This window comes from Musca autumnalis, unplaced genomic scaffold (genome assembly GCF_047663935.1).
Source record: "Musca autumnalis isolate F117 unplaced genomic scaffold, ASM4766393v1 scaffold_4, whole genome shotgun sequence".
NCBI lineage: Eukaryota > Metazoa > Arthropoda > Insecta > Diptera > Muscidae > Musca > Musca autumnalis.
This window is the reverse complement of record NW_027411977.1, coordinates 17,555,616-17,569,177: the sequence shown is the minus strand read 5'-3', so window position 1 is coordinate 17,569,177 and position 13,562 is coordinate 17,555,616. Positions and strand designations below refer to the sequence as shown.

The following is a 13,562-nucleotide window of genomic DNA, read 5'->3' as shown; positions in this document are numbered from 1 at the left end:
GGTTACATATCATTGATATGAAGAAGTCTTTATGGAAAATAGTTTTTTTCTGAATGATATACTTTTTTCTCAAAAAAATATATCACTAATGTACATCGAAATAGAAATAAATATATAAAATGTCGTATGGAATTTGACACTAACGTTACAACCCAGTTGGGAAAATCGATAGTTTGCGAGCTCTACCCAGGGGCTATTTGTGGTATAGTATATATCATCAAGATCTGGGACCGGGCCCCAAACTCGACTAATAGTTCACATTGGACTAGATTGCGAATCGTTCTTTGACAATTACCAAGGTAGTGGTATCACACCAGCTGTTCGAATATGAAATGTCAAATACCTTTATAAAAAATTATTTTTGTTGTAATTTCCCCAACAACATAAAGAGAATTTTGACATAACATATTAACAATTTTACGATGCCACTACCTGGGTAATTGTGCCATGACAAGTACATAAAAGCTCTGTTCCCTTACGTGCCTGAGGTTACCATTTCTTACCATTTTTAACCTGCAAAGTGTTCCTTTACTTTAAAAAGCATACAATTTATATGAGACCAGTTCACCACTTTTACCATTTTTTGCCACTGTTACCATTTTTAAAAGTAAAGCGCTCGGCACATACGGTGCGTTCTGCGTTGCGTTACAACAACCACATGAAAAATGTGTAAGTGAAGCCAAGTTTTTTGAAAAACAACAACATGGCTGACGCATTAAAGTTAAACATAATTTAACTGTTTTGGGACAACGCGTGTCGCAACGTGTCACTAAACGGACCGTATGTGCCGAGGGCTTAAAGGAACAGACCAAAAGTGACGGTGTCGTCTGTGTTAAAGCTGCCATCAGAAAATCTGCTATTTTACGTATGTTATGTAGCTTGTATATTCACATGTAAATTCATATTTACAACAAAATTGTCATTTTACATACAGTTTTTTGCTATAATATCTGTAGTGCGATTCTCTTACACATTTTTTGAGTTACTGACAAAAATCGGTAAAATTAAAACGCAAAATAATGAATGAAAAGTTCAAATAAAAGTTGACAACACTCTTGCTATCGGTAGAAATGAGTTAAGACCTAGGTACATAATAGTGGGGTTATGTTTGGTTTACATTCGGCGTCTTTTCGTGATTTCGAAGGCGTTTCGTGATTTCGCGCGGAATCAAGCAAAAATTATCATGATTTCGCATACAAAAATGAAATCATCTCATTTCGTGATTTCAGCGAAATCAACGTCGAAATCACAGTACACATGATATACAACCCTGTTTGTGACTGGAAAATTACTAAAAGTTGCAACACTTTTCACGTATCACAATAAACAAGGTAGATGGTCAATTGCTGCAATAAAAAATTTTAGAAACAACATTTTTAAACAATGTGAAAAAAATATTAGATTACTTTGTTACAATGCTATTTTTCATTGCGTTCTCGTACTTTTTTAATGGTAATGTTAGAAAAAGAGCGAAATGTCTAAAATTGCTTCCCCATACAAATTTCTTAAAAAATACGGGAACGAAAAAATTACGGAAATTGCAAAAACTGTAGCAAATCAACGTATCAGCTATCGTATTTAGATGATAATGAACATGTTGCTAGTTTCTACTATGCCAAAATTGTATGGCAGAAAACAGGAGAATAGGGTATTATTCGGCGCTATTTTTGTTTAAAGAGAAGTGTAAGTCTTGCTAGACTTCGGAGTGCGGGAACGGGTTCTATACACAATTAATACGATATATAGATAATTTTACGATAATTTTCGAAATAAAGTTGTAAAGTTCTATATTGTCATATTTTTGATGACTAATTCAATTTGCAACAACTTGTTTTGAAAATTCATGTTCGATCAGCTGCGCGTATGCATCTACCTTGATCATTGTGGTATGTATGAAATCAACAAAAAAAAAGTGTAAACACCGGGATGTATTTCAGGATTTCGTGAAATCCAGTGGATTTTAGAGCGCAAGTGTAAACTTGGCATTACACTACAGTTTTTTGCCGGGTTAACCCACTTCATAAGGATTTATTGCTTAATCTGGTCAAATCTGACCAGAATTGCCATACAAAAATTAAATCCTCTCCCGACTGGGTTTATTTTAAATCCGGCACAAATCCACCAAAAATACAGTGTTGTATTCGGTATTTGTGCAAAAAAATCCAACTCTACTCAAAAAGTACCAAAAGTTGCAACTGTTTTTGCAACAGAGTTTGTCGTGTTTTACACGTTTACGATTGGTCGCATGAGATTTTATGGAATTAATAAATCTAAAGTTATTTGAAAATCATAAAATTATTTATTTTTTTCATTTAACAAAAAGTACGCTTGATGCCATGATACAAAACTGTATCCCTGTGTGTAAAATATACCAATATGAGCAAAGAGGGGACGATATCTCATACGAGAAATTGTAAAAGTGTAACACACGACTTTATTAGTTATTTTGTATGTATACGTAAACAATCATCAGCTGACAGTTTATATCCTCAAAAAGCTAAGTGTAACCAGCAAAGATTAACCCACTGGATCTATTAAACCCAGTGGGTTAACCTTCAATAGTGTAACCGGGGTATAAGCTAAAAATGCTTGCCTGTCACACGAATCGTTCGTACTGAAACGTATATGTATGTTCAAAATTTGGTTCTTGTAAAATTTTACGAACCATTCGTTTTTATCCAAAAGTCCCGGTCCACGCCAGAGTGATTTCATTGAAAAAATTGCATGAAATTATGAGTCCCTAGATCGACCTCCATAGTAGAGTAAAATCCTAAAATTGCTGTAGTGAGGAATTCGATTTAAGAACACCTAATTTCATGAAATTTTTTAATGAAATTCACGCTAGTGTGGACCGGGACAAAGCTTTCGTCTATTTCAGAAGAGCTTTTATTAGAGTTGTGCCAAAGGAACTATATGGAACTATCTCGTTCACTTCGCAGTTCCAATGGCCCACCTTTTTTCTTTGAACAAACTGCGTATACTTACTATCACACGTTATATTTAATGATGTTACTCATACGCTTTGGAACTAGTACCAGGAACTAGGAACTAGATGGCCCAACTCTAGCTTTTATATTTCAGGGTTTCCATGATACTTATTTTGTGAATTTTGCATAGGCATCTGCACGTAATATGAGTTTCTTGATGGCAAAAATAATTGTCATAATAGCTTTGTTCCTTTACTTTTCACAGTTTTTAATTTAGTTTTGTCAGCGTACGACTTTTTCTTCTGCTTTTCGTCCGTTTTCTCCGTCATTGAAATAATCGTCAATAATCATCAAACAAAGGTCGAAAAATCAGTTCTGCCAGAAATTTTGCTGGTAGTCTGTGGTAGAAGAGAAAGCCATTTTCACTCTCTCTCCCCTCTCACTCTCTTAAAAATGGCTTCCAGTTTTGCCACTTTTCGGGGTTAAGAAACGCTTTGCAGGTTTAAAATGGTAACAAATGTTAAAAATGGTAACCTCAGGTAAGTAAAGGAACACAGCTAATATGAAGAAACGGTTGTACATATACGCGTGTGCGTCTATGGAAATAAATAAAAGTGCATTCCCTTCCATTTTTTGTGTGTTTTGTGCCATTTATTACACTCAAACTATTTAATTTTCATTCAAAACGATGGGTCTTTTCCATTTTTGACGTATTCGTTCGTCTGATTTTGCTACGAAAACAAAAAAAAAAAACGAAAATAAAAAGCTTTATTTGTTTGTCACACGAATACAAACGTCAACCGCTATGAAAACCAAATTGTGTCTTCGTTCATGAAATCGACGAACGAATGGGCAAAAACTTTTTACAAAAACAGGCTGTTACTATTTGGAGTTATTTGGAGTATATATGCGTTTTCATTAACCCTGCGTTTACAAATGACAGGACAGTTGACTTCATGTATTGATTGTCCAAATCCCACAACTTGCCGGTGTGACGTAGGCGTCCAGACAACTGCGAAAACAGTTGTAAAATTATGAATGAAAATCACCGATTTCTTTTTCTTTTCCGTTCACATATTTTGTTTTGTACATATTCCTTTGTTTTCAGCACATTTGAATTATCATCTCACTTCTTTTTCACAAAAATTTCAAAAATTTGTCAACCCGGCTGTCTGTGAAAAACTGGGAGACAAACGATAAATGTATGTATGTGTTAGTAAATCAGAGTTGTATTTGAAGACAAACTGTCTGGTGTAAACGCCTAGTAAGGGAAGTATTAAAGGCCTGTGTACATAAGCTGCCTCGCCTGCTTGCCTGCTTCATTTCTGACATAACAAAAATAAAAGAATCATTTTGACAGTTTGTTCTTTTGACACTTTTATCATAAAAAAAGTACTGGAACTGCGTGCTTTCCATATGTCAAATTATAAAGGAATGGCAGAGCCTGCTAGAGGGGAACGCAGGCGGGTTTGCAAAAAGGCTCTGGCATTCCTTTATAATTTGACATTTTATGAAGCAAGCAACCATGGTACAATAATACAGGTAGCATTATCAAGCCAGCTGATGGTAGCATAATGTGTCAATTGCATTGAATTGATGTCAAATTTTGACATCTTATGTTACCAACAATTGCCGATGCGGCTACCTGTGTATTTGTACCATGCAAGCAACGATTGATTCTGTTCTGGCCATGGTACAATTAGAAAGGTAGATGCCTCAGCCCAGCTGATCGAATCTAAAACATCAAAAAAACTAGGAATTCGCCATGAAAAATCAAAACAATAAACAATATGATTCGGTAAGAAAGAGATAGCATGTCTACACTTTTATAGACAAACACAAGCGATAAAAAGAGACAACAAGATACCATTTGGCGAAAATTTTGACAATTTACATTACAAACATGGTACAATTACTTAGGTAGATGCCTCAGCCCAGCTGATCGAATCTAAAACGTCAAAAAACTAGAAATCCGCCGTGAAAAATCAAAACAAAAACCATATGATCCGGTAAGTAAGAGATATCATGTGTTCACTTCACTGTACAAACACAAGCGATAAAAAGAGACAACAAGAAACCATTTGGCGAAAATTTTGACAGTTTACATTACAAAAAAAGTTGCTTTGTTGTAGCAATTCGCCGATGTATCTACCTTTCTAATTGTACCATGGTTCTGGCCTTAAAGGGCTGTTTACACCATCTATCAATGTCATATGAGCTGTCATTTCTTTCACCCATTCGACATTCTCTATGTTTGTCAAAATTGACGTCATCCATACAACTTTCAATTTGTGCGTTCATACCTACAAGTGTTATTTTCGTATGACATAACCTATAAATATAAAAACAGCTGTTTTTGTCATTGTTTACATTTATTGTTGAGTTACAAATTTGCGCAAATTTTTAATTTTGGTTGAAGGAAAATGAATATCTAGCATGTTTGTTGTGGTAGAATAGGTTTTTGGGGTTATAGAGGCATTCATGTTTTGCCACAAAGCAATAATTTCCAACACTGCTCCTTTCGACCAATCGATCTGAAAATAACATTATAAACACCCTTTATTTACTTTTCTAAATACTTAAATATACATAACTTTCCATTTTCTTTTTTAAAAGATTTTGTTTTTCAATTTTTTTTTTTGAGAATGCCAGAAAACAGCTGATAAATTTATGTTTACATACGAGAATGCCGTATCAAATAGAGCGCTCCCTAAATGAAAAATTTACATATGAGTTGCCAAATCATTTTGATAGATGAAAATTTTCATAGTGGTCACACTATGTGTACAACATTCGCAGGTAGAAAATTTGACATCTCATACGACATTGATAGATGGTGTAAACAACCCTTAAGCTGTAAACAGATACAACGTTTAGCTGAAAACAGATACAACGTTTGATTAAAGTTTTGCGTTGGGCGTCGAGAAAAAACAACAACAACAGGGCGACGACGACACCAAAGTTCAGCGTTTATCTGTTTGTCGGCATATATTTCAAATGAATTTGAATTTTTCGGCATCATGCCCAACAGTGTAAAAACGGCCAAAACGACACAAAACTTGACCCAAACGTTGTATCTGTTTACAGCTTTAGGGTAAAGTTTTGTGTCGTTTTGGCCGTTTTTACACTGTTGGGCATGATGCCGAAAAATTCAAATTCATTTGAAATATATGCCGACAAACAGATAAACGCTGGACTTTGGTATCGTCGTCGCCCTGTTGTTGTTGTTTTTTTCTCGACGCCCAACGCAAAACTTTAATCAAACGTTGTATCTGTTTTCAGCTTCAAAGCTTTCACATTTTTCACCTTCCTGCAACTCTATGAGTGATTTCTACGATACGATAGCTACTAATTAAAACGCCAAAAAGCAATGCAGTGATACGGCAACTTCCTGGCAACTTCGTCATTAATTTTTCTTTGCAATCTCTTGAAAAATTATTTTAAATTAAAAATCATGCAAAAATAATCTACATTTGTAAGAAAAAGGAAAGTATTATTTTATCCCCGCTTGCATGAAAACACAAAATTTTATCCTATTGGAAATCGTTTTCGTTTACTAAACAAAAGAAGTCAAAAAGAAACGCAAATTAAGAAAAGTTTCATTCGAAGCATCAAAGCAGCTAAACAAAAAAAAAAAAAAAAAATCGCAAAGAGAAATAGGTGCAAGCGAAACACGAATACTGAAAAAGGAAAAAGCAAGTAAGTAGATGGCAAAAAAGGATTTGATTTCTTTCTTTTTTTCATTACATGCATTACGTGTTTTGTTTAATTGAAATTGTAGAAAAAGTTATGTTAAAATGCAATTATTGTCATTTGAATGTATTTTTCTGTTCTAATAAGCCATTTTTCCAGTCAGTGGCATGGTGAGTTTCTTGCAACACGCCACATTATCCATCACTTCAAGAGCTCCCTAAATGAAATCTCAAACAATTTTTTATGTAATTTTGGCCTTTTGGAATGATAATTTCTCCATTTTTAGGGGAAATTAAAAAATGTCCTTTATTACAATATTTTGTTTTAATAATTATTTGCTAGAAAAGTTGAAACTTATGGGTGGGTCTAATAGTAGGACTTTATTTTTTTTCTATTTTTAAAAACTGTGGAAAAATAAAACACGTTGGTTATGTGTTTGGTTACTACTTCCCCCTCTTTTGTCATGTTTTTCATTCCTTTCCGGTATTACGCATAGCCAATGAAACACGTTTCTATAGATTTACAATTTTTAGGTAGATTACTTATTAAAAGTACCCAACTTTTAATTTTCGTATGTATTAGACACCAAAGCATCCATATTTTTCATGGAAAATATGCATCCAAACCCAAACCAAAATGGGTTTAAATACTAAGTACTCTACTAATTTCACTGACACAAGATCTCATTGGTCATCTTCTGCATTAACTACCAGCAATTTAAGTATGGTGGAGTCACTGTGTCTAAAACCGATTATTTCGTTGCCCATATGTTTTAGTCCGCAATACCCCCAACATCATTGTACATGCGTTGGGTTAGAGATTTATGTCTTCTTATGTACCATACCTAGCAGAATGTGGTTCCAATAATTGCCATATTTTTCTCTTCATCGGCATTTTACATCTGACAGGCTTCCCATCAGGCCCTTCCCTAAACCAGAAGTATCTACTTTATTTTCGAGATGCAATGACAGAGTAAAAGGTGGAGAGGTTTCGGTATGGGTAGTTAGATAGCCTGCCTCAAAGGTTCTAGGGCCCTTTGCCATAAATTGTGTGTAGCGCTTTGCGTGACTACGCCAATCGGAGACCTTACAATTCGTGGTGATCTTCCAAAAATATAATAAAGAAGGGGGAGGTCGTAAAAAGAATGTAGAAAAACAAAGAAGGAAAAAAGTAGGGAGAAGTGTTTTATTTGTGGTTCCAAGTTGCACCGTAGCAGAAACTTCATGCTCTTGATGATGTTATTAATGGTCGAACCGACGGTCCCCCTGATTTACTATCGTAGAAATAACGACACTCCCAAGACCGTTTTGGACTATCAACTAGTGAGTGTCGCTGATTCTCCTGTCGGGGTCAGGTTGGTAAATGACTGCCACTGTTAGGTCGTCAGGGGGCATAATTGAGACCGGTCGGCATAAGATTTTTTTGCGCCTTGGAAGTAGCTTTTCCTTGGAAGGTAGCTGTCTTCTCAGTTCTGATCTTTATCTCCTTGGTTTTCTGATCAGGAACAGCTGCAGTGGAGTTCAATGCTTTAAATATCTGAGAGACGATAGGTCTTGGGTGAATGTTGAGCTCCTTCCGTAGAGCGCACAAATTTCTCTTTTTGCTGCGAAGCTTTGACTTCTCAGAAGATGATGGTTTTTCAGTCGGCCCAAACACCATGAATTCCTTACAAGCTATGGAAGTTCGTAGAACCGATTGTCCCTCCCCTTTACTCCAGCATTTCGGTTTAGAATCGGGTTTAGAAGCAAATTCCTCTGTTATTTGGTGTCCTTTTCACACGTCGTTTAGTTTAGGTTCCTTAGCCTTCATGTGTTCTTTTCTGGGTTACGTTCGGCTTCGGAACAGAATTTGACCCCATCACGTTGTAAGTTTCATCTTCTCCATCTTTTGGATCGTCTCCACAACTTCTTTAGAGTCTTTGACTTGAGTAGCTATAGAGTCTGAGAAGGAAAATCTTATCCACCTGAAACACGCTTTGAGGAATATGAACGTAAGTTCTTGCGAAATTCCTGATGTTACTTCTGATGAAGAGGACTTCCTTCTCATAAAGCAAATTCGGATCTTGTCCCACGCACGGGCGAAGATACTTCATCACAGCACCTTTGTTGTGCTTTGCATCATTAACTTCTTGAAGTGGGATTGTTCAAATTTGAGCGAAATGAGATAAATGATGAACTATCATGACGGGGTTCTCAGTTTTCTGAGGTGCAGGATTGTGTCAAACCACTAATCTCTTCTTCTCAACAAACTTAACAAGTTCTATTGTAAGAAGCCCATGAGGTCTGACATGACAATGTCAAACTAGCCGGTAATCTCAGGACGTTGAACTGGGTCCCTATTCTCACTTAGCAAGCCAGAGATCGGAGTTGTAGTAACAGACACTATTGGTAACTACCGTAAAAGATCTATGACAAGCAAGTGGCATGACAATAATATTGACTACTGCAGGCTCCGTGTAGAAGAAAGAAATAACAAAAACGATCGAGCACATTCTCTGATGGGGTCCTAGTCTTATGAACAAAAGGCACAGGATGTTGGGTGCCCAGAAGATTGACTGTTCTTAACTTCTCCTTCACAGAACATATTAAAATACTGCAGAAGCTTTAAATTCACAACAATTTATTTTATCCTTGTCCCTTGATTCTGCACTTTCCTCTTCCTCCCCTTACCGTTTCCCTTTCCTCTTCTCTCTTTTTATTATGAACACAATGGTCACCATGCGCTGTCTACAATAGCGGCAGCTGCAAATCCTACCACACATATCAGTAGAAGACTGAATCAAAACAGGTTGTGTGACCGAACAGTCTTGGTAGCTCTTGAACTGCCGAAGGCCCTTGATACAGTCGACCATGCCAAGCTGTTCAAAGATATAGAGAAGCCGAGGATATATTTCTGAAATTCCACATCCTCAAGAAGGCATATAGATCGTAATTTATGTATGCGGATGATTGTACTATCTTCTCGTCGGGTCCTATCGTCGATGACATAAGTGATCGGGTTAAATGTCTATACAGTTGGACGCCTGAAATGAGGCTCCCACTGAACATATGATGGTGTCCTGATTCTGACCACTAACTACCCCAATTTATTGGGTGCGAGATTCGATAGCATGTTTAAGTCATACGCGCAAGCCGCAGCTACATATTTACGAAAAGGTCAGAAGTAGGAAGAATTTCCTCAAGTCACAGGCCGCCAACTCTTGGGTTACTGACAAAAAAAATCTTGTTTATCTCTTACAAAGCTATAGGCCGGATTGTGGTAAGCTATGCGGCGCCAACGTGGTATGAAAATGTTAACGCTACGCAGGTTTTACGGATGCATCAGTACAACAGGATGTTGTCCAATGCAGTACCTGCAGCAGAAGAACCGGCTCAATTTATATTTGGCTCGAATTGATGCCATGACACCCAACATATGCCGTCCCTGTTGATTGGGACCACATGTCACACTGAATTTGTCGAAGTTGCTTCTCCTTAAGCACTATTTTATATAAGCAGTTTTTGATATGTCTTTCAATCTTAAACCAATTTCAAAGTGGACCCTAACAGTCTACCTCTGTTAGCTTCCCCACAAAAGTCACTTAAGCTCTTTTTACATCGCAGATTGTGTTTATGGTCCTCGTTACATGGGAATAGTTATTTTCTTAAGAAAATCCATACCTCCTTTCAACTCCCCATAACTCTAGAAGAGTGTACCTCATTTGATCCAGACTTTGCACTTCGTACCATTTCTTCCAAACTCAGATCATGTTCAAAGATGGACATTGTGTCGGTACATTTCTTCCTGGTGATGAGTGTGGACATTGTGGTTTTATCCAAAATATTTACAACTGTCGAAAATTAAACCCACAATAAGTTTATGTCCGGCATGGTCAACTCATTTTTCACGTTTCAGTTGGATCTTTTTGAAAATGTTACCGTTGGTAGTGTTTGTTGTGGTACCGATGACAAGTTATTATTGCTTTTTTGCTTAAGGAATACATGAATCCTACGTCGCAATTTTACAAAAAACCCTAGACCAAACTTCTAGCTTTAAACGATATATTTTCTATATTTTTAGTTATGGAAAGTCCATGTGAATCAGAGAGCTCATTGGATGGCGGAACCATGTTGCCTCCCAGTCCCGTATCTAGGGAGCAATTGCAAAAACGTATTGAATCTCTAACTCAACAGAATAAGTATGCCTTTATAAAATCCATTTTCCAAAACAAAACAAACTCTTTTGTTTTTCTTTTACACACAGGGTTTTAAAAGCCGAACTAGATACCATGAAAATTAAATGTAAGGTTGTACAGGAAGAGAATCGTACTCTTAAACAAGCATCGGTTATAATTGTGAGTATTGCTACAAATTTGGAAATCATTATTGCAATCTCAAATCTTTGTTGCATTATTTTTTTGTACAGCAAGCTAAGGCTGAGCAAGAGGAAGAATACATTTCGAATACATTGCTAAAAAAGATTCAGGCTTTAAAAAAGGAAAAGGAAACACTAGCTCATCACTACGAACGTGAAGAAGAATGTCTGACAAATGATCTGTCGCGAAAATTGGATCAGGTACTTTCCGCAAAAAAAAAAAAAAAAAAAAAAAAAAAAAAAAAACATAACATATTTTAATAATATTTTTTAATTACTCTTCCTTCCAGCTACGCCAAGAAAAATGCAAGTTGGAGCAAACCCTGGAACAGGAACAAGAATGTCTAGTAAACAAGCTAATGAGGAAAATTGAAAAACTCCAAGCTGAAACGGACAATAAGCAAACAAATTTAGAACAATTGCGTAGAGAAATGGTCGAATTGGAGAATACATTGGAACAGGAACAAGAAGCCTTAGTTAACAAGCTATGGAAACGCATGGATAAATTGGAAACGGAAAAACGTTTGCTACAAATTAAATTGGATCAACCAGTTTCGGATCCAACAACACCACGTGATATTACTAATGCCAATGGAGATACAGCCTCCAATCTTAGTTCTCACATACAAACGCTAAGATCAGAAGTTATACGTCTTAGAGCTAATTTGGCAGCTGCCGAAGAGGAAACGGCCAAAAAACTACAACAATTTGCCCAAGAAGAGAAATCGATCAGAGAGGAGAATGCACGCTTGCAGCGTAAACTAAAGCAGGAAGTCGAAAGGCGTGAAGCCTTGTGTCGTCATCTATCCGAATCGGAATCTTCACTGGAAATGGATGAGGAACGTTTCTATAATGAGAATATTTTGGCAACTGGAGCTCCATTAACCAGTGCCGCCCTGAATGCCCATCGTCAACGTACCATAAGCAGTCCAGTGTCACATAGTCCATCAAGTAGTCGTCCATTGAGCCCAGGAAATTCCCAGCATAATCGTTGTTATGCATGTGGTCAAGTTGTGGTAAGTTTACTTTTATGGTTGGAACCTCAACTATATTACAATGGTATGGTTGTAATATTTCAATTTCCCTTCTAGAATCGTCGTGCTAGTGAACGCTTCATAAAACCAGCACTGCCCACTCCTATGTTAGGTCTCAATACTTCAGCTCCAAATGTGTTGTCAGGCTCAACTGGCGTTGCCGGCCCATCTGTAGTTGGTGGCTTATTTTCCTCATGTTCCTCAAATGCCGCTGCTGGCCCACCACCATCATCAGGGTTTCTCAATAGCAATGAACGCCTATCATTCACATCAGCATCCCTGTTAAGTAACAATACCAATAACACCGCATCTTCCAATAGCACTCAAGCATTCAACATAAATACGTCCAATTCAAGCATGAATAGCAGCAACAGCAATTCCGCTTTTACACCCACAAATCCAAGTGGTGGTGGTACTTTTGCTCAACCAGCCAGTCCAATGGACACATCAACATGCAAAGACTAAATCTGAACGTGCAGACCTTCAGAAGAAGAAAAACAAAATAAGAAGAACAGCAGAAGTGAAACTTACGTAGTTAAACAAATAAAATGTTGTATGGATTTTTTTAATTCAATTAAATTAAGTAATTAACTTTTACAAAGAGTAAAGCAACATATGAGGATCTTTGTGCATGCGGTGGTGGTATGTAAATATTGGTATTTGGGGTATATCATGATTTAAATTATTGTGCTCTTATCTTTTTTTTTATTACAGTAATACACCAAAGGGAATTATAAAAAACAACAAAAACAAAACAATGGAATCTATAATAATTGCAAATGGACGCGCAACTGCGGCACCTACTACAGAACACAGACACACAAAAAATTGATTGAATTTATTCGATGCCGTTCATACTAAATAAGCAACCAATTAAATATCTTCTCAAAACTATTAATAAATAATGAAAGAAACAAAGGAAGGATGAAGAGAGGTCTTGATTCTAACACGCTCTCTCACTCATGGAATGCACACAAATGCAAGTGTAAAATGTGAACGGTTCGCTTTGAGCTTTTTCCAAAACAAATCGAAAGAATACCACAATATTACAATTAACTTTAATATTATTATTATTATCATCCAAAAACATTATTAATTAATACGCATACCATACATACATATATGATACTACCTATTACAACAATATATTTATTCTGTTACTTTTATTTTTAGCTAAACAAAATCATTAAATGATTTTCTTTTTATAAAAAAAAGTTATATTCTTATCCCATTCTATATTTTCAAAAAACATTCATAAAACAAAACAACTGGGAAAACAATAAAAATGAATTTTTCCTCTAATTCTACAAACACACATTCACCCGCAAAAAAAAAACATCCACATTTTTCATAATTTTGGTTTGTAACGAACTTTGACACTGGACTTTCTCATATATATTTAAAAAATAATATATATTTATTTAATTTAATCCATAATTGAAACTAAATGTAAGCTATGAATTGAGACATAAAGTCTATACCAATAAAAAATTAATAAGATTGAAACAAAGTGGCGCAATTTTTGGTTTCATCTTGGAATCCATTTTCTAATTGA

At 36.1% G+C, this 13,562-nt stretch overlaps 1 protein-coding gene across 1 annotated transcript; it reads left to right on the top strand.

Annotated features, from left to right (window-relative positions):
• The first annotated feature begins 6,213 nt into the window (after positions 1-6,213).
• LOC141404217 (coiled-coil domain-containing protein 6) lies at positions 6,214-13,517 on the top strand. The gene is made up of 7 exons (XM_073987599.1): positions 6,214-6,626; positions 10,680-10,797; positions 10,863-10,953; positions 11,025-11,174; positions 11,264-11,989; positions 12,065-12,649; positions 12,722-13,517. The coding sequence occupies exons 2-6, from the start codon at positions 10,682-10,684 to the stop codon at positions 12,470-12,472; spliced, it is 1,491 nt and encodes a 496-aa protein (XP_073843700.1). The 5' UTR covers positions 6,214-6,626; positions 10,680-10,681; the 3' UTR covers positions 12,473-12,649; positions 12,722-13,517.
• The last annotated feature ends 45 nt before the right edge of the window (positions 13,518-13,562 follow it).

Coding starts and splice junctions, on each gene's coding strand:
- LOC141404217 (XM_073987599.1), top strand. CDS start 10,682: ATGGAAAGTCCATGTGAATCAGAGAGCTCATTGGATGGCGGAACCATG. Junction 10,954..11,024: donor AACAAGCATCGGTTATAATT/GTGAGTATTGCT, acceptor TTTTTTGTACAG/CAAGCTAAGGCTGAGCAAGA. Junction 11,175..11,263: donor TGTCGCGAAAATTGGATCAG/GTACTTTCCGCA, acceptor TCTTCCTTCCAG/CTACGCCAAGAAAAATGCAA.